General features: G+C 36.7%; 1 protein-coding gene and 3 long non-coding RNA genes across 9 annotated transcripts; 2 read left to right on the top strand and 2 right to left on the bottom strand.

The window, feature by feature from the left end:
* Positions 1-3,938: 3,938 nt before the first annotated feature.
* On the top strand, positions 3,939-8,134 carry LOC142518262 (uncharacterized). 2 transcript variants are annotated; one of them, XR_012813495.1, is made up of 3 exons: positions 3,943-6,939; positions 6,977-7,312; positions 7,367-8,134. It is a non-coding gene; the product is annotated as an uncharacterized LOC142518262 (long non-coding RNA). The 2 variants fall into 2 exon arrangements; XR_012813494.1 differs by having other exon boundaries at positions 3,939-6,939; positions 6,977-8,134.
* LOC142518264 (uncharacterized) lies at positions 8,029-10,120 on the bottom strand. Its single transcript, XR_012813502.1, has 2 exons — positions 9,409-10,120; positions 8,029-9,308 (listed from the first exon to the last, which is right to left on the bottom strand). It is a non-coding gene; the product is annotated as an uncharacterized LOC142518264 (long non-coding RNA).
* A 1,070-nt stretch (positions 10,121-11,190) lies between these two features.
* On the bottom strand, positions 11,191-12,502 carry LOC142518263 (uncharacterized). Of its 5 annotated transcripts, none has more exons than XR_012813501.1 (3): positions 11,988-12,502; positions 11,623-11,877; positions 11,191-11,470 (listed from the first exon to the last, which is right to left on the bottom strand). It is a non-coding gene; the product is annotated as an uncharacterized LOC142518263 (long non-coding RNA). The 5 variants fall into 5 exon arrangements; XR_012813497.1 differs by having other exon boundaries at positions 11,192-11,482; positions 11,554-11,877; XR_012813500.1 differs by having other exon boundaries at positions 11,192-11,482; positions 11,608-11,877.
* A 1,852-nt stretch (positions 12,503-14,354) lies between these two features.
* LOC142518956 (transmembrane 9 superfamily member 1-like) lies at positions 14,355-20,439 on the top strand. Its single transcript, XM_075621819.1, has 12 exons — positions 14,355-14,601; positions 15,573-15,765; positions 15,857-15,961; positions 17,149-17,166; positions 17,251-17,345; positions 17,421-17,573; positions 17,888-18,022; positions 18,098-18,264; positions 18,520-18,614; positions 18,749-19,122; positions 19,887-20,160; positions 20,335-20,439. The coding sequence occupies exons 1-12, from the start codon at positions 14,512-14,514 to the stop codon at positions 20,400-20,402; spliced, it is 1,767 nt and encodes a 588-aa protein (XP_075477934.1). The 5' UTR covers positions 14,355-14,511; the 3' UTR covers positions 20,403-20,439.
* Positions 20,440-20,885: the final 446 nt, after the last annotated feature.

Below are 20,885 nucleotides of genomic sequence, written 5' to 3'. Positions count from 1 at the left end.
GACTGATATCAGTAAACCATAGAAAGTTGAGGAATCTCAGTGTCTGGTAATGTTATGCATGAAATGTAAATGTTGTACAAGTTATTCGAAATTTGCATGTTGTTGTTGTCGTGCTCGAACGGCCCCCCACTTGCTGAGTATTTTCCAAAATACTCACCCCTTACTCTCCCCTCCCCAGATAAATCCGAATAACAGGTCGAAGAAGAGGAATCTGAGCAATTCTGGGGCTGGTGATTTTTTTGAAGTTTAGTGGCCATGATTATTTCGAAATTGTTGTCTGGTTATTTTCCCTGTAAAACGCTTCCGCATTTAATTCTTGTCAGTTGTAAAGACATTGGTTTTTTTTTTTAGATTTATGAAATAAACTGGTTTCGGTTTATACTGTGCTACGAGGCTGGTTGTTTTTCGATTGTGTGATTGATGAACAACGCCGATGTCGACTAACCCCGGTCGCGGGGCGTGACATTTTGTAGTTTAAATATGTGTGTGATTAAATTCTATAATTATGTATTTAGAGTTAAAAATATGTTTGGACAACTATTTTTAGAAAAACGATTTCATAATTAAAAATAATTAGGAAGATGTTTTGACATCTATTGTTGAAAATCATTTTAATTCTCGTTTAACCCTTTTTTTATTCTAAAACATAAACAAAACCTCTATATTGAGGTTTTAAAAATATTATTTTTTAAAAAAAGTAAATTTAAAAAATAAGATTGATCGTGAAATTTGCAAAATTAAAGCAAAATATCACCATTATATTGCAGCATCCACCCAAGCTGCCATGTACGGTGGCTACAAATGGCTTTTCTTAATATTTTTTATTTTAAAATTATTAATATTTTATAATTTTTCACTATTATTTTTTTTATTTAGGCAAACATATTATTAGTAAATAAAATAGAAATTGAGACTCTATACAAATAATAGAGTTGAAACTCAAGTTCAATAATTTGAAAAATATATCATCTTAAAATGTGAGTCGGTCAACTAATTTTGTTTTTTTTTTAAAAAAAGTTATTTGTAAAATATTTATTAATTTATCTTTAAAAAAATTGTAACTTATTTGTTTTTTTTTTAAATTCTTTATTTATTTAAATATGTGTTGGTATGGTTTTAGGAAAAAAAATATATATGTGTATGTTGGGTGCAATAATTGTTCCTGCTTGGTAGAGCGATCAAATCGTGGTGCTTGAGCTATTGTGCGCTTTAAAAGATTTGAGTTGCATCATTACCACCAGCTATAGCTTTTGGTAAAACAACAAGCGTTCGGTCCTATAATTGGTATCAGAGACAATGTCACGGGTTCGATTATCATTGATTGCAAGGAGTGCAGTTATTGGGAGAGAGATTGTTGGGTGTAATAACTGTCTTTGCTTGGTAGAATGATCGAACTGTGGTGCTTGAATTGATATGCGGTTTAAAAGATTTGAGTTGCACCATTACCACCAGCTATAACTTTTGGTAAATCGGCAAGCTTTCGGTCCTACAATGTATCCATCAACTTATTTTTATTTTATTATTATTTTTAATATGATTAATTAGAAATAATAATAGTTGGAACATGAAAATTCTTGAATTTTTACGCAAAATTTTTAAATTTGTGTTCTTTTTTTTAAAAAAAATATTCTTATTTTTATTATTTATTAACCATATTATTACAAAAATAAAATAAAAAAATAAGGAAACATATACACACATTTTCTTTTATTTTTTCGGAAACTAAATCAACGCATATTAAAATAAATAAACGATTTTTTTTTTTTAAAAAGGGTTCAAATTTTTGCGAAAAATAAATTTCTTAATATTTTTAAATAAATAATTTTTAAAATTGTTGATTGGTTAACCGTTTAAAGTGAATTATTTTTCAAATTAGTCTAAATACAAAAAATGAAAGTTGGATTTGAAATTTATTAATTTGAAAAATAAAAAATAAGTAGATTGACACACATACACAACTTGATATGATCGATTGGGATAAAAATTGAGCTACAATAGCTCAATTCTTGAAATATTGAATACTGATGAATTAAATCGAGTTTGATTTTCAAACCAAACGGAAGACACTCAAAATAATCATTCGTAGAAACTGATTAGGCATTTTGGTAAAATATTTAAAAGATATGCAAGTTGAATATGTAAAAACGTTTTTGGTTGAAGTATTTTATCAAACATTTGGTATGCAATATTGAAATACACATAAAATAGATCAACAATGCATTTTAAAAACACCAACAATAATAAATAAATACGATAAATAAATAGACACAAATTTGTTTATGGGTGTTCGGAGATTAATAACTCATTCGTCACTTGTTCTTCATCTTGATAAAGATCTATTAGAAAACTTTGATTTATACAAGTTCTTTTACAAACTCATTTCAGCTTAACATTCATATCTTGCCTAATTGAAACTCATAGCGCATTCTCGATTGTAAGTCGCAATATCACAATCTGCATAATATTTAATATCTCTTATTTCGGGACTACAAACACAATATTTAATGTCTTCGTATGAAGACGCATTCATCTAAACTTTGAATCTCAACTCTCATGTATATGTGTAAATGATTGTGTGTGATGATTTTACAGTGTATGTATATATCAAATATATCCTCACACTTGGGCTTGCTCTTATTCTAGTTAATTTCTTTATGTATGTTTTGAATCCCCTTCCAAAACATGCATTTGATATTCAAGATGTTGTATTTATAGACACCAAGAATGATATATACGTTAGACACAAAAAACATGACCGTTTGGGAAGATTCTGGACAGTTTCTGACATCAAAGCGGTCATTTCTACCTTGCTGCACGCTTTTCCCGAGCCTGACTGGTTTTGAGGTCCACTATCAGTTAAGCTGGTCAGGTAGACTGCTCATTCAATTGAGCTTGTCAGCTAGACTGAACATAACTTGTTGATTTCAGCCTGTGCAGAACTAGAAGTTTCATTGTCATTTATCCGCATCTTAAACTCCGATTCAGACTTCGACTTGCGAATATGATTTATAGATCATTGTATTATCTTTGTCACACAAACTTAATCGTTTATTTTAGATAACTGAGCTGAACAGGCTGATCAAAATACCACAAGAATCGGAAATAAATTTAGAGGGGGTGAATACATTTTTCTGAACCAATAATTTCGGTTTGGTTATCAACGCTGAAATTTGATTCTTGTCAGTTAGGCTCTCAGTAAGTCAATTCATAAGAAATTATCAACTAGAAGACTTTGATTTATACAAGTCCTTGTACAAACTCATTTTGACTTAAGACTTATCCATTGCCTAATCGAAAATACTAGCACACTCTCGATTGTAGGCAACAACCTCACAATTCTAGCTATTATTGTTATTATTTATTAATCATATTGCCAGTAATAATAAAATTAAAAATAAGTAGATGTATACGCATATGATATTTTTCGAAAACTAGAAAAACACATGTATAAATAAATAATGGAATTTTTTTAATACAAAAAGTATAATTTTTTTAAAGATGAATTAATTAATATTTTACAAATAAAGTTTTTTTAAAAAAAAAAATTGTTGTGATTCACTATTTTAATCAACTCTATTTTTTGTATGTAGTTTCAAGTTCTATTTTATTAATAAGATATTTGCCCATTTTTTAAAAAAAAATATAAAAAGAAGGAAACGTCCGCTGCCTTTCCAAAGTTAGCGAATGTTACAATAGCTTAGACACCTACAATTTTTTGCAGCGGACTGTAGAAATATATCGCAGTATTCGTCATTGATGGTGACATTTTGCCTTAATTTTACAAAACTCCACCATCTGCTTTATTTTTTTAAGACATTAATGAAATTGACGTGTTTTTATCAAAAAATAATTTTTTATAATCAAGGTGAATGAATAAGTGTTCTTTGAGGGAAATATTTTAATCAAATATCTCTACATTTTTACGCAAATGTCTTGATTGAATGTCTCTAGATTTTTAAGGAATAATACCTTTTTTCGTCCTTATTGTTTACCGCTTTTCCCATTTCAGTCCCTCTTCATTTTTGACTGCTTAATTAATCTTTCAAGTTTTCAAAATCTTCTCGAATTGGTCCATGTCGTTATCTTGACGTTAAGACTAACGTTGACCTAGAATCAGAGGCTGCAGGACCTGGACTTGTCTTCAAACAATTTCACAGGCATTATCCCAAGGAACCTTGGCCAAAATCAGAGGCTGCAGGACGTGGACTTGTCTTCAAACAAGATCACTGGTACAATCCCTACAGACTTGTGTTCCTCAAAACAACTTCGAATTCTGATACTTCAAAAAAATTTCCTCTTTGGCTCAATACCAGAGGAATTGGGCATGTGCACAAGTCTGGTTAGGATGAGGTTGGGGTATAACTACTTGAATGGGAGCTTACCAAGTGGCTTTATTTACTTGCCTGAACTAAATTTTCTTGAATTGCAGAGCAATATGTTGTCTGGATTCTTGTCTGAGAGTAGTAACAGTTCGACAAACCAAACTAAATTGGGCCAGATAAACCAATCGAACAATCATATTTCAGGAATTTTGCCATATCCCTTTCAAAATTTCCTTCCTTACAGATACTTTTGCCAAGTGGAAACAATTTTCCTGGTCCAATCCCTCCTTCAGTTGGTGAACTCCATCAAGTAGTACGAGTTGATCTTAGTGGAAATTCACTTGCTGGCGAAATCCCACATGAAATAGGCAACTGAACTGTGTGGATCCTTATTGAACAACCCCTGCAGCTTTGCAACAATAACTACTCCACCTAGAAAATCAAGTAATTCCTTTAAACGAATCTTTGCCCTTGGCCTGTTAATGTGCTCTTTAGTCTTTGCCGTAGCAGTTATCATCAAGGCCAAAACATTCAAGAGAAGTGGATCAAATTCTTGGAAAATGACCGCCTTCCAAAATCTTGATTTCAGGGTTTCTGACATCCTGGAGTGTGTCAAAGATGGGAATGTGATAGGTAGAGGAGGAGCAGGGATCGTTTACCACGCCAAAATACCTAATGGAGTTGAAATCGCTGTCAAGAAACTGCTAGGATTAAACAGCATTAACAGCCATGATCATGGCTTCAAACCTGAGATTCAAACACTAGGCAACATCAGGCACAGAAACATAGTAAAACTCCTAGCATTTTGTTCCAACAAGGATACAAATCTTCGTGTATGAATACATGAGAAATGGCAGCTTAGGGGAGGCATTGCACGGGAAAAAGGGTGGACTCTTGAACTGGAACTTGAGGTACAATATTGCACTGGATTCTGCCAAAGGGCTGTGCTATCTTCACCACGATTGCTCGCCTTTGATCCTGCACAGAGATGTCAAGTCAAACAACATATTGTTAAATTCAAGATTTGAAGCACATGTTGCGGATTTTGGTTTGGCCAGATACTTGGTGGATGGAGGTGTCTCTCAGTGCATGTCAGCAATTGCAGGATCTTATGGTTACATTGCTCCAGGTACATTTGCTTTGTTACCTTGTTCACTTTATGTTTAAAAAAGTTCGGTTCCATCTCCGCAAGTTTGCTACTTGGATGAAGTGTGTTATCTGTTGGTAGCTATTTAACTCTCAAACTTAAAGTATGAGGACTCTTAACTCATTTTATCTATATTGGTCAATGTCAATCATTAATACATGATTTGTGTCATCACATTCTTGTAATGTTAACTCGCAACAAATAAACATTGACGAGGAAAAATCTAAAGCATAACGGTTAATATATTCTTGATGCGCTCAAAAAATGCGCAATTCATAAAAATACCTTGAATCGATGATCACGAACCAATTCTTCAATATACCGAATATCAAATCGCTCCAAAAATATAACTGTATATCAAAGAAAACAGATGAGATGACTCCGCCCGAAGGCGAAGCCACTCCGACGCTCAAGTCAGTATAATCTTTTTTAGAAAAATACAAGACTAGCGTAAATAATTATACATGAAAGCGTACCTTGATTAGGGTTTAGGAGCCCTTTATTTATAGGTATAGAGTCTTAGATGGTATAGAATTTTGTAATATATGGCAACTAGATTTGTGCATATCAATGCAATATTTTGTGATATCTCTAAAATATAATTAATGATATGATAAGATTTTTACCATATCATCAATAGTGCCCCCCACAAAAAAGTGACGACGAGTGAAATGATGGAGGAACGTTTATATGAATGAAATTATATTTTAGAGTATTCAAGATAATATTCTAATTGCCTGTAATAATGTCCTTTGAGCGTTTGTCGTGGAGTGTGCTTTCTGATGTGAGCCAAATTAAGCGGCCAATGTAGTCATCTCATATTGAATACATAGTCAAATGATCTTTCCTATTGAGTCGCTAGAGAGTCAAAAGAGCCAAGAGTGGCTATACTCTTAATAAGAAGTCAGGTCAAGATGTTGAGACCAGCATAAATAAGAAGTTCAAGATATATCGACTGCTGAAAGTCGAGCTCAGATGAAGAGCCATAAAGAATATCCTGCTAATAACCGAACTAAGCTATAAATAAGATCCTGTTGAAAATCGAGCTCAAATGAAGAGCTATAGATAAGATCTTCCTGAAAATCGAGCACAAATAAAGAGCTATAGATCATAGTCTGCTGAAAACCGAGCTCAAATAAAGAGCTATAGTTCAAAGTACGCTGAAAACCGAGCTCAAATAAAGAGCTATAATCTTCCTGAAAATCGAGCTCAAATAAAGAGCTATAGATAATATCCTGCTGAATACCGAGCTCAAATAAAAAGCTATAGATCATAGTCTGCTGAAAACCGAGCTCAAATAAAGAGCTATAGATAATATCCTGCTGAATACCGAGCTCAAATAAAGAGCTATAGATCATAGTCTGCTGAAAACCAAGCTCAAATAAAGAGCTACAGATTAAGAATCAAATTAAAGTATGTCGAGTGCGAGATCTAGCTTATATGTTTTCCAAGCCGAGTTGGACTTACTGAGTGCCGAGCAAGGTCGGGCTTATGTAATTGCCTTGAGGTGCCGAGCAAAGTCGGGCTTGCTGAGGTGCCGAGAAAAATCGGGCTTACTGAGGTGCCGAGCAAGGTCGGGCTTCTGTAATTGCCAAGCAGAGTTGGGCTTACTGATTTGCCGAGCAAGGTCGGGCTTACTGAGGGGCCGAGCAAGGTCGGGCTTACTGAGGTGCCGAGCAAGGTCGGGCTTACTGAGGTGCCGAGCAGAGTTGGACTTACTGAGGTGCCGAGCAAGGTCGGGCTTACTGAGGTGCCGAGCAAAATCGGGCTTCTGTAATTGCCAAGCAGAGTTGGACTTACTGAGGTGCCGAGCAAGGTCGGGCTTACTGAGGTGCCGAGCAAGGTCGGGCTTCTGTAATTGCCGAGCAGAGTTGGACTGACTGAGGTGCCGAGCAAGGTCGGGCTTACTGAGGTGCCGAGCAAGGTCGGGCTTCTGTAATTGCCAAGCAGAGTTGGACTTACTGAGGTGCCGAGCAAGGTCGGGCTTACCGAGGTGCCGAGCAAAATCGGGCTTACTGAGGTGCCGAGCAAGGTCGGGCTTCTGTAATTGCCAAGCAGAGTTGGACTTACTGAGGTGCCGAGCAAGGTCGGGCTTACTGAGGTGCCGAGCAAGGTCGGGCTTCTGTAATTGCCAAGCAGAGTTGGACTTACTGATTTGCCGAGCAAAGTCGGGCTTACTGAGGTGCCAAGAAAGGGTGTCTGCTAGTGAAAATCACATGAGTTGAGCCCAGTCACGGTGCATCGAGCATGCTGTAGGACACTGCAATGAAGCACAAGAAATGAGACGGAAGAGAGCCAAAAATAATTATCTCAAATAATTGAAATGGATGATGCAACATAAGAAATTTATTATAAAAAATCCTTGTTCGGATAATAATAAAATCTCAAGTACATGAAATTTATCTTATGGATAAAATATTCTGAGCTTTGTAAAGCTTCAAATATAGTGAGAAAAACATCGTGATTTTAATAAAATCAACATGACAAGTACTTGATGAAATTACGTTAAGAGGTTGAGCTTATGTGGCTCGGATTAAATAACTCACCATGAAAATGTAAAATATCACAGGAAATTCAATCTCAAGCTCATGCAGCTAGTTATATTAAAAATAAACAAAACAGTATAGTTGTCAGACTAAAGTTGAGTCAGCTTAATCCCAAACATTAATAAAATTCATTTGAATCATAACGGCTCTATCAGCTCAACAATGGAAACAAGAGATCGTAAAATTTCAGCATACTTTATCTATGAAAATCCAAAAAAAACAATTAATCCCAATGAATAATCTGATTTCCGTAATCAATAGGCGAATAACTCGATGCGAAAAATCCACCTAGCTCGATTTTGGTGGTTCAAGGCAAATAAATTAGCATAGATGAGTAACAATAAAGCACTAAGTAATCTTACACAACCTGCAAGGGAGTATCCTAGCATAATGATAAAGGTTGGCTCTTGAGACATTCTAGATTGTCAAAGAATGTGCATAAGTTGGTTAAAAGTAACTCAAGGATCCTGCTGCAGTCAATCAATTCAAATCTTCCTTCTAAGCTAACTAAAGAAGCCCCTAGCTTCTCTAAAACTCACTTTTGCTTAAATAATTCACAGAAATATAGTTATGCGAGTGCATATAACAACATTAATGAATCTCGCATGGCTATTCAAGAAATCTTACTTTTTAATGCATTCAACTCAAAATCGAGTATACATAGTACAATGTAGAATTCACTACATCAATAATTAAGAAACAAGAGCCCACAGTGAGCTGAATTTGGGAAGATTTTCTATGAAAATTTCAGTAAGTTTCTGATAATTGGTTATATCCTCCACCCAGGTATTTAGACAAGATGATAAAAAACTTGGAATAGCTCATACATAAACCATGGCATGAATTTAGTTTACAACTAAACTACCAAAAGAAATACAAGGTTAATCTTACTATAATCATTTGAAACCTAATATTCACATATATTTATGCAAAGATGAGTGAAGCATTAAGAGTGATAATACTAAGCTGGTATAAGAACTTTATCTCAAATTATCTTGGGACAACTAGGTATCCTGAGAATATACCAGACCTAGCACTCATGTTTCCAGCCCATAAATGACAAAGATGCAATAATTAGGCAAAAGAGGACTTGAGGATCTCCCGAGAATATAATCATTGTCATATTTCATTTTTGTTAAAAAAAAAACAATTCCAGCAACTTTTCCATAAGAGAGTTCTCCTTTCTAGAGTTTAAATGAATGAAAATACCCACTGATTAAGATTGGAGGTAGAAAATTGATAGAGCAATATTCAAAACTTCATGCACTTCTGCTTCAAGCCACGGAGATCAAACTTGTAACCGAAACAAATTGCCTGAAGGTAGTATTCATGTATGATTTTTATTAACAGCCTATGACAATCTATCCCAGCACCAAATCATATGTACTGAAACATTTTAAAGCAAACAACTCTATGAGATGATTAACAGATTCCACCTTCTGGAACTTTCTAATACGAGTTCACGGGTATTTATAAAAAAAAAAAGATATTCTCCGATTAACCACACAAAACAGCAGTATGAAATAATATTGATATAATTAGGCAGAATAAATTCAAACTTATCTTCAGAAGTAGCGAGCCGACAAGTGATGCTTCGAGGTCACTCTATTAGAAAAATAACACATGCCTTGGAGATGAATTCCCATCCTAATCTTTGATAGAGTAATATGGGTGAGGACGACGGTGGCTGCACATAGTGATGAAATTTCCTTGTTTTCCCAATTATTGCAAGACCCAAGGCAAGATTCTGCATGAAAATTTCTGTACGAATATGAGATATAACCCAAAAGTTCTTGAGCTTAAGAAGTTCAACGTCCCCTATATCTCGAGGCGATGACGATGGCTCCAATGGCAACCCCACATGAAATTTGTGAGGCTCGTGGTGCAGAGTACTTATGGTTGTAAGGCTTGAACTGTGGTTCTCGACAGTGAGCATGATAGCGGATGCAACAAATCGTGGAGCCTTCTTGTCAAATTCTAGAACATACGGGGCATGCGGCGGGTTAAGTGACGCCCGGATATGCGCTGGGGACTACATGTTTTGTTTTATTTTGCTGGTTGGTTAAGAAATCATGGGTGGCCAGGTGGGTATCCCAAAGTGACGGCTTGGTGGGGGAAATTGCGGTGTAAATTTATTTTGTCGATTATCATGGACCAATTTCTTCAATAAACCGAATCAGACCGCTTCATAAAGATAACTGTGTATCAAATAAAAAGGGTGAGATGACTCCGCCCAGAGGCTGAAGCCACTCCGACGCTCAAGTCAGTATAGTATTTGAGAGAAAAATATAAGACTGATGTAAATGAAAGCGTACCTTGATTAGGGTTAGGAGCCCTTTATTTATAAGTGTCGAGTATTAGATGGTAAAGAACTTTGTAATATATGGCTACTAGATTTGTGAATGGCGCCGTCTGTGGGAAACGAGATTTATCCCCCGCGATTTGTTTTCTACTGGTTGAATTAAGAAGAAAAAGGTCGTCGAACCCATGACCTACAGCATACTCCGTGAAGGAACCAAAACAATTTCCTTTTGTCGCAATTCTCTTACCAAGCCCTACATCGCTCCTTCACAAATTTACCACCTTCAGCATTATACTCCGGCCGAGAACCATGATTCGATCCGTCGACCCATAAGCACGCTTCATCGAAAACTCCGTTGTCGATCATCAATCTTGCTTCACACCTCGCCATATCAACCGCATCACAATGGGACCGAAAATTTTCCGATGGGACTGTCCTAGAGCCGTTGGTGTCACCTCTATTATCGTTTGTTATCTTCCACGAGAAGAATACGCTGACTCGCTGTTGCCCAAACCGAGGCCGACATATCTCCATCTCCAGACCCTAACACTTTCTCTCGTAAAATCAGAGATATTGTGGCTGGTCGGTTAACGATTCTTCGATGAATGTGCCTTCACAATTGAAGAACAAAGATTTTCCATGATGCGATATAATATGCAAGCATATTGGGACCCAGGCGGCTTCTAGCATACCAATATAGTTATATTTTTATGAAGTCCATTGAATCTATCATATACGGGCTACGTGGTTGGTGTCGGTACATCCCCTCTAGCAACAGAAGGTGAGCAATTGTTCTGAAGTGATCAAAATTTCAAAATGGTTGACAACTCGAACGGTAAAGGGTCCCTATCGCAACAAGAGTCGTAGACCACTACTCTCCGGGTGATCGTCTAGTGAACATGCTCCTCACCCATGGCTAATCTACTGAGCACCGCACCGTGCCGCACATGGGAATTCAGAGCGTATTATATTTTGCTACACACCGGACTTGGACTCAACTTATGTCATTTTTACTAGTGGGCACATGAGCTTGGCACTTTGCGACAACATAGCAAGGTCCTACTCGATGACTCGAGAAATATAGGATAAAAGACATGGATCGTAAACAGAAAGAATAAACTTTTAACTTTGAGGCAACCTCAGTAAGCCCGACCTTGCTCGGCACCTCAGTAAGTCCAACTCTGCTTGGCAATTACATAAGCCCGACGTTGCTCGTAGCCCGACCTTGCTCGGCACCTCAGTAAGTCCAACTCTGCTTGGCAATTACAGAAGCCCGACCCTGCTGGGCACCTCAGTAAGTCCAACTCTGCCTGGCAATTACATAAGCCCGACTTTGCTCGGCACCTCAGTAAGCCCGACCTTGCTCGGCACCTCAGTAAGTCTAACTCTGCCTGGCAATTACATAAGCCCGACTTTGCTCGGCACCTCAGTAAGCCCGACCTTGCTCGGCACCTCAGTAAGTCCAACTCTGCTTGGCAATTACATAAGCCCGACTTTGCTCGGCAATTACATAAGCCCGACTTTGCTCGGCACTTCAGTAAGCCCGACCTTGCTCGGCACCTCAGGGCAATTACATAAGCCCGACTTTGCGGCTTATGCTCGGCACTTCAGTAAGCCCGACCTTGCTCGGCACCTCAGGGCAATTACATAAGCCCGACTTTGCTCGGCACTCAGTAAGTACAACTCGGCTTGGAAAACATATAAGCTAGATCTCGCACTCGACAACTTTAATCTGATTCTTAATCTGTTGCTCTTTATTTGAGCTCGGTTTTCAGCAAATTATTATCTATAGCTCTTTATTTGAGCTCGATTTTCCGCAAACTATTATCTATAGCTCTTTATTTGAGCTCGGTTTTCAGCATGATCTTATCTATAACTCTTTATTTAAGCTCGATTTTGAGCAGACTATTATCTATAGCTCTTTATTTGAGCTCGGTATTCAGCAGGATATTATCTATAGCTCTTTATTTGAGCTCGGTTTTCAGGAGGATATTATCTATAGCTCTTTATTTGAGCTCGGTTTTCAGCAGACTTTGATCTATAGCTCTTTATTTGAGCTCGGTTTTCAGCAGACTATGATCTATAGCTCTTTATCTAGTGCTCGATTTTCAGGAAGATCTTATCTATAGCTCTTCATTTGAGCTCGGTTTTCAACAGGATCTTATTTATAGCTTAGCTCGGTTATTAGCAGGATATTCTTTATGGATCTTATCTGAGCTCGACTTTCAGCAGTCGGTATCTCGAACTTCTTATTTATGCTGGTCTCGACATCTTGACCTGACTTCTTATTGAGAGTATAGCCACTCTTGGCTCTTTTGACTCTCTAGCAACTCGGGAGGAAAAATCATTGGACTATCTATTCAATATCAGATGACTACATCGGCCGCTTAATTTGGCTCGCATCAGAAAACACACTCCACAACAAACGCTCAAAGGACATTATTACATGCAATTAGAATATTATCTTGAATACTCTAAAATATAATTTCATTCATATAAACGTTCCTCCATCATTTCACTCGTCGTCACTTTTCTGCGGGGATACTATTGATGATATGGTAAAAATCTTATCATATCATTAATTATATTTTAGAGATATTACAAAATATTATATGGATATGCACAAATTTGATTACCATATATTACAAAATTCTTTACCATCTAATACTCGACACTTATAAATAAAGGGCTCCTAACCCTAATCAAGGTACGCTTTCATTTATATCAGTCTTATATTTTTCTCTCAAATACTATACTGACTTGAGCGTCGGAGTGGCTTCGCCTCTGGGCGGAGTCATCTCACCCTTTTTATTTGATACACAGTTATCTTTATGAAGCGGTCTGATTCGGTTTATTGAAGAAATTGGTTCGTGATAATCGTTTCAAGGTATTTTTATGAATGCGCATTTTTTGAGCGCATCAATTCTTAACAACACAGAGAGCCAAACTTCAATTTTCGATTGAGAAACTCAGTCTCTGCTCCGCTCTTCAAGTAGTAATCTGGAAACAATGCTTACACGTTGAGAGTTGACGAGAAGAGCGACGTCTACAGCTATGGAGTAGTCCTCCTCGAACTCGTCACCGAGCGGCGGCCGGTTGGAGAGTTCGGCGAAGGAGTGGACATTGTACAGTGGATAAAGTGTTCGACGACTTTCTGCAGAGAAGAAGTCACTCGAATCATCGACCCTCGGCTGACCGTCGTCCCCAAGGATGAAGCCATGCACCTTGTTCTTCGTCGCAATGTTATGTACCCAAGAAAACAGCGTCGAGCGGCCCACCATGAGGGAGGTAGTGCAGATGCTGTCTGAATTTCCCCGACGATCGCCAGAACTTCAATCTTCTGCATCGGGAAGTGGGCATCCGTTACAGCAGAAGAAGAATCCTGACGAGAAAATTCCACACGATCTTCATGTGTAAAGTTTATTGGAACTAAACCTTTTTTTTTAGAATATATACTTTAGTGTGGATGAATTTTATTTTGTTTTACTTTTTATTTGTTCAAATATACATATGCAATTAATTAGTAGAACATAAAATGCGAGATTATTTGATTTAATAAATATTTATTCAAGATATATAATTTATTGAAAATAATATATAATGGATATATCTTTTTGTATTTTTATAAAATAAAGTATTTAAATACATAATTTATATAAAATGAAAAACTGATAAAAAAAATTTAATATCATCTACAATAAAAATCACTCAGCATAACAAAAATGGAAATTTAATTGTCATATGCAAGTCGTAAAATGACCAAAGTAGAAAAATAACATATTTCACAAAGAAATCATCGTGTGAGAGGTACATGATGTGGGTCAACGTTAATCTTAACGTCATGATAACGACATAGATCAATTCGAGAAGATTTTGAAAACTTGAAGGATTAATTAAGCCGTCAAAAATGAAAAAAGGACTGAAATGGGAAAAGGGGTAAACAATAACTGACGAAAATAGATATTATCCCGATTTTTAAAATAATTTTAATTTTAAATATATAAATGTTAAAATTTCAATTCGTATGCACTGAGTGTGCCTAGGGGATGCCCGTGTTAATTCTCACTTGACTTGGTAATCTCAACGAACCTCAAGAATCAACCCCCAATATCTGGTCACGCCTCTATTCTCCCTCCGATCGATTGACTTGGCCCGGCTGAATCCCCACCGCCATCCCGGAGACAGCGATCAGTGATGCGGTCCACCGTCCGTCCGTTCTTTTCTTTTCTAGCCGCCATCCTTTTCTTAATATCTGCGGCGCTCGCCTCCGACTCTGATCACAAGGTACACGCTGCATTGTTCCAGTCCCAGTTGACCCGTGAAGCATAGAACTCTTGTTTTTCAGCTTCATCATAGTTAATTCATTCATATTTGGATTAACTGCGCCATACGTTAGTGGAATGGGTTAGATCTGATTTTAAGATAACTGGATTTTGGTGTTCAATGCTTACCAATTACCATTGGTTCTGGTTTGCTGAAGAGCTGTGGTTTTGCCTTCGGATTGGGTCACGAAATGGTCTAATGGTGTCATTGCATGATATGGTTTTTAGATTTGCGCCTAATTGTGGTTTGTGCTCTTTCAAATAGGGGATCGGCAGTAGAAACGAGAGTATGAGTTAGGGAATGGCGATTAACAGTTTGTTCAAGACGTGGGTACTCATTCACAGAGTGTGAGCTAGAATTTTTCACGCTATGAAGTATGAACCAGAGTAATTTAGAATTTCCATATTGGGGGAATATGCCAAAGCTTGTGTTTTTGTAATTACCTATAATAACGTACGACATTGTGTGTATATGGAAATCAAGAACTTCTGCCTAGTTACTTAGGAAAATCTTAGTTTACATTTCCAATTAATGATATATGTATTCAAGATTTTATGGATTCCTGTTGAGGGTATTGTTGAGCCACCTTGTTGATAATAACCACTGGATCATTGGTCAGCATGAGTGTCTTGTAGTTTCCAATCAATAATTTGAGGAAGTTACATTGAGAATGATTGCACAGTATTCGTGATCTGGGTTTCTATGTGCACTTTGGTTCCTTTTATGGACAATTCTGCATATTCACAATTGTCCATTGATTGACATTGCCACAGCATCATAATGCTAGTTGCTTCATGTAATATCTCTGAAAAAAATTTAATGCTGCTTTTGTGCTGCCATCAGTTTCTAGAGATGCAGTTTGAGCAAATAGACCTGTTAAACACTTTGTGGACTGCATGTGTTTTCTCTAACTCTGTTCTCTTTTCTTGCAGTATCAACCCAATGATCCCTTGGTTCTTTGGGTAAATAAAGTAGGTCCATACAATAATCCTCAAGAAACATATAATTATTACAGCCTTCCATTTTGTCACCCATCAGGCCATGCTGCGCACAAATGGGGTGGGCTTGGTGAAGTATTGGGTGGAAATGAGCTCATTGATAGCCGGATTGATATAAAATTTCAAAGTATGTAAATGGATATTTTGAATCCATCTCAAATTCTGGTATTCAGGTGTTGTTTAGATGGACAATGAAGTTTTTTATTTTCATTTGGCAGAGCCTGTAGATAAGACTACCATTTGTGAGATTGAACTTGATGAAGCACACGCCACACAATTCAAGGATGCAATTGAAAGAAATTATTGGTTTGAATTTTTCATGGGTATGTTGTATGTCCATTATTTGCTATCACTTAAGCTAGGATAGATTGAATTTGCCTGTCAAATTCAAATTCAAATTCATGTGCTAAATTCACTTCCACACTACATTCATTATTTACAAGATATGGATTCTTGGTATTAGAATCTGCAGGGTTCTCTGCATCAGCCTCTATGGCACCTTTATTTGATGCTGGTTTCTCATCTCTTTCTTCATATTATCTTTTGCTGCTTGCAAAATATTGATACAGGCTGATAACAACACATGGAGATTAGTTAGTTTCGTTTAGCCTGTCACTCAAATACTCAATGCAGCAGATATTACAAATTTTGGATCTTATATATTTAAGAGAAAAGGAGTATCTTCAAGTCATTGGGTAGTACTTGGTTGATTTACAGAATAAATGTAGTTGCGTCATGCTTTGAAACTTCTCTGCTTGCTGATTGTTGTTAAAATGAATCTTCGAATCTTTAACTCGGTACCAACACTGAACTAAACTGAGATCAACTTGCACTTATGGACATGGCCTAAGATTGACATTCCCTTTTGATTGAGTGCCTTTTCAGTTGCTCAGTGCTTTTAAGCTGTTATGGTCCCGAGTTATGGATCACATTATGATGTGGCTAATGGATGACGGGGTCAGGGATTTGAGACTTGTTGAAGAGAGAACCTCACGATCTCTTGTTAAAGAGAACCTCACGATCTTGTGATAATCACTTTTGAGAACAAATTCGAGTATTTTTATTCCAGTCCAATCATTTTTATTAAATACAAGAAGGTCCCCTGGAATGATAAAGATAAATCTGCTGATAACTTCTTAATCCAATCATAAGGATTATCTTTATTTGGAAATAACTAAACTAAATCTGCGAAAGTCTACAGGATAATTTCCGTATCTAATCCTTATTAATGATAAGGATTATCGGTTATTTGGAAATTACTAAATTAAAAGATAATAACCAAATCCTGTGAACATAAAATTAGTTGAATCCTATCCTTCAATTTTAAACTTCCAATGAGTTATAGAAAACTTCTTTGGTTTGGGCGGACCTTCTAGTGGAATATCATTGGGCTGTTCTTGGGTCTTAATGCTCCTAACATAAATGTTTATTTTCAGACAAGAGTTCGATATGAGCTGTCTAATCCCATTCTTGTTTTCTGTTTTTGCTGATGCGCTGACCTCAAGTTCAGATGATTTGCCTTTATGGGGTAAGATTTCAGTAGACTTTACTCAAAAAATTGTTTTCTGAGCCAAGCTAGTCCAATATTTCATCAACACTTCTTTTTTTACAGGATATGTTGGCGAGTTCCATTCCAAAAGAAAAGGTGATAATCAGCATATGCTCTTCACACATAAGAGCATAACTGTGAAGTACAACAAAAATCAAGTCTGTTTCTGCTTAAATTTGTCTTGAACATTGTTAGATTTTTTAGTGCTTCTCTAACTTTTTTTTATTTTGTAGATTATTCAAGTCAACCTCACTCAGCAGATGCCAAAGCCATTGGAACTGGGAAGGACATTGGATATGACATATTCCGTGCAATGGATTCCGACAGATATCTCTTTTGCTCGGCGTTTTGATGTCTACCTGGACCATCCCTTTTTTGAGCACCAGGTAGCTTTGACATTCTAACATGGATATTTTCGGAAATAAATAATTTTAGTGGACATTCATTTGCAAAAATAATGTGATGGTCTGATCTAGGTAAAATTGACATCATGACATAGATATTATCTGAAGTGTGATTACAGAGGCCATTTTATTTGAGAAAATAATGTAGATTGTGGTTTTGTTAGCTTGTAGATTGCCACTTTTAGTAGTTCAGCCCATTCGTTTTTACTATTTTCTTATAATATTAACTATTTAGGTCCTAAATATTAAACCACAAGTATTAGCATTTTCTTGTAATCTCAACTATTTTCTTGCAGATTCATTGGTTCTCCATATTCAACTCCTTCATGATGGTTATGTTCCTTACTGGTCTAGTATCAATGATACTGATGCGAACTTTGCGAAATGATTATGCTAAATATGCCCGTGAGGATGACGATTTAGAAACTCTGGTAATAATCTTAGTGCTTCGTCCCATTTATTTATTTTTAAATGATTGTTGATGTCCTAGAACTCGACATCTTTAGGAAAGAGACGCCAGTGAAGAGTCTGGTTGGAAACTTGTTCATGGAGATGTATTTCGTACCCCTCTCAGTTTAGCTTTACTGTCCGCTCTTGTTGGCACTGGCGCACAACTAGCAATGCTGGTTTTACTAGTCATCTTATTTGCTATTGTGGGAATGCTATACATTGGGTATGTGTCAAAGTTTCCAATCTTGCATCTTACCCTGACCCTTCTCTAAAGAATCGATTTTAATTAACACAGTAACGTTGTTTCCAGTTCTCAATTTTCTACAAGAACCTCTCTCCTGAGAGTTCTGCTGAACTCAGGGCTGTTGTTTCAATTGGCAGCCTAGATACTTTATTGATTCTTTCTTTCTTTTTATGTGGAACGAGTGTTAGCATTTGATTGTTTTCTTTTTCATTTCTTTTTGTATGCTTCGTTCAGGAGAGGAGCAATTGTCACTACTTTCATAGTATGTTATGCTTTCACATCATTCATTTCAGGCTATGTCAGTGGTGGAATGTACTCACGCCATGGTGGTATTTACAGCTTCCCCTGTTTCTCTGACTCTTTTTTTTTTCACTTTCCTTTTTTTTTGTCTTAAGATTTTTTTTCCAGATTGTTGTTTCTTAGGACTCATAAATGTATACTTATTCCTCTTATATAATTCCAGGTAAAAACTGGATCAAATCAATGATTCTTACAGCTTCACTTTTCCCTTTCATGTGCTTCGGGATAGGTTTCATTTTGAACACTGTTGCCATATTTTATGGGTCCCTAGCAGCCATTCCCTTTGGCACAATGGTTGTTGTCTTTGTCATTTGGGCTTTTATTTCTTTTCCCTTGGCACTTCTGGGTACAGTTCTAGGAAGAAACTGGAGCGGTGCTCCTAACAATCCATGCCGCGTAAAGACCATTCCCCGACCAATTCCAGAGAAAAAGTGGTATCTGAAACCTTCTGTAGTATCTATGATGGGTGGATTGCTTCCTTTTGGTAGCATTTTCATCGAGATGTATTTTGTTTTCACTTCCTTCTGGAATTACAAGGTAATGTGAATCATTCTTGTAAATCAGTATTTTAATTGAATTTTTATGCCTACACCTTTGACTGCTTATGCAAGATCTGCTGAAGAATATTGAATTGCAAAACTTCGCTCTGGGTGATCTCTATTAGATGTGAATTAATTGGCATTTCTTAGATGTCTCTTGCACCTTGTGAGTTTAATAGCTTCCATGACTTGCACCTGTAATTTTTATTGGCTTGGAGGCCTCATTTTTTAAGTGCATTCGACTTATCTACTACTCTGGGGTCTGTTAGTGTGGATAGAATAGTGCAAAATCTTTGCAAAAATTTATTATCTGTCTCCAACCACTAAAATACCTTGCAGTTCTAAATCTTGTAAATAAGATTTGTGCGAGAATGATGATCTATTTCTATCCGCCTGTAAGATAGTTGAAGGGGATAATGTGGCAGCTTCATTCTCATCCTTTTAGAGGTGGCATGGGGGTGAAGGGGTGGGGTGGGGTGGTTTAATTTCCAGAACATGCTGGTGCCTTGCTCATATTTCGTAATTCTTATGATAGAAAAGAACTTTGGGATCGAAGGATTGAAAAAATATATATTCATGGGTGAAAAGTTAAGTGGAATCGAAGAAAACACTTGGATCAAGTCAAGTAAATTATAAAGTTGTACAAATACTGATACTTCATCTAATTTTCAGAGGTTTATTATCACAGACTTCATCAGGAAAGCTGTCATATTACTCTATTTCTTCCTACTGAATTATCTCCCTGTTGCTTCTTGTTCACAGGTCTACTACGTCTACGGTTTTATGCTTCTGGTTTTCCTGATTCTTATGATTGTAACCGTATGTGTGACTATTGTTGGGACATATTTCCTGCTAAATGCTGAGAACTATCATTGGCAGTGGACTTCCTTCTGCTCCGCAGCTTCAACTGCCATTTATGTATACCTGTACTCTATATATTACTATTCCGTGAAGACAAAAATGTCAGGGTTCTTCCAGATGAGTTTCTATTTTGGTTACACACTGATGTTTTGCCTTGGCTTGGGAATTCTTTGCGGTAAGTTATGTGCATTAAACTCGAGTTGGTAATTTTGAAGTTAATGTACACTCATATCTCATATGTTTGGGTGTGTGTATTTACGGGTTTCCTTTCTTCACTCATCTCCAGTTCAGTTCATAAATTCATATACATTTGGAGCTTATGCATGGGTTGTTAACTATGCTCTTGCAGGCGCCATCGGTTATTTAGGCTCAAACTTGTTTGTGAGGAGGATTTACCGAAACATCAAATGCGACTAGGAGAGAGATTTGTCGTCGCATCCTTGTGCTTCTCGGGTCAGATTCTTGGCAAACGATTAAATTACGTATGCAATGACTTGATGATGATGTGTAGCTCGAATACAGGGGATTCCCCCATATTTTTAACCGGTTTTGTAAAAAACAAGGTCTGCTCACATAATCTAGAATGTTCTACTATTCATTTTACGGTTAAAAAAAATGACCCACTTATAGTAGACTGTTTTGGGAGAATGGATACACCTCAGTTTATTCCATCTGGTAATGCTGTTACCTGTTGCACCAGTGAGTATCCTTCGGAAGCGGGAATACGACCCAAGATACGAATAATTGAGTTACATCAACTTGCGAGAAAATAAAGTGCCTTTTGTTTGGTCCTTAAGTACATTAAAACATCATTTATTGAGAGAGATAAGATATCAATTAATTATATATCTTTATTTCATATGATATTCGGTTCTTTATCTAGGAAAAAAAATCAGAAAT

The sequence above is a fragment of the Primulina tabacum genome, chromosome 11 (assembly GCF_025594145.1).
Source record: "Primulina tabacum isolate GXHZ01 chromosome 11, ASM2559414v2, whole genome shotgun sequence".
NCBI lineage: Eukaryota > Viridiplantae > Streptophyta > Magnoliopsida > Lamiales > Gesneriaceae > Primulina > Primulina tabacum.
Note: the sequence above shows the minus strand (reverse complement) of the source record. Positions and strands in the feature narration are given on the sequence as shown.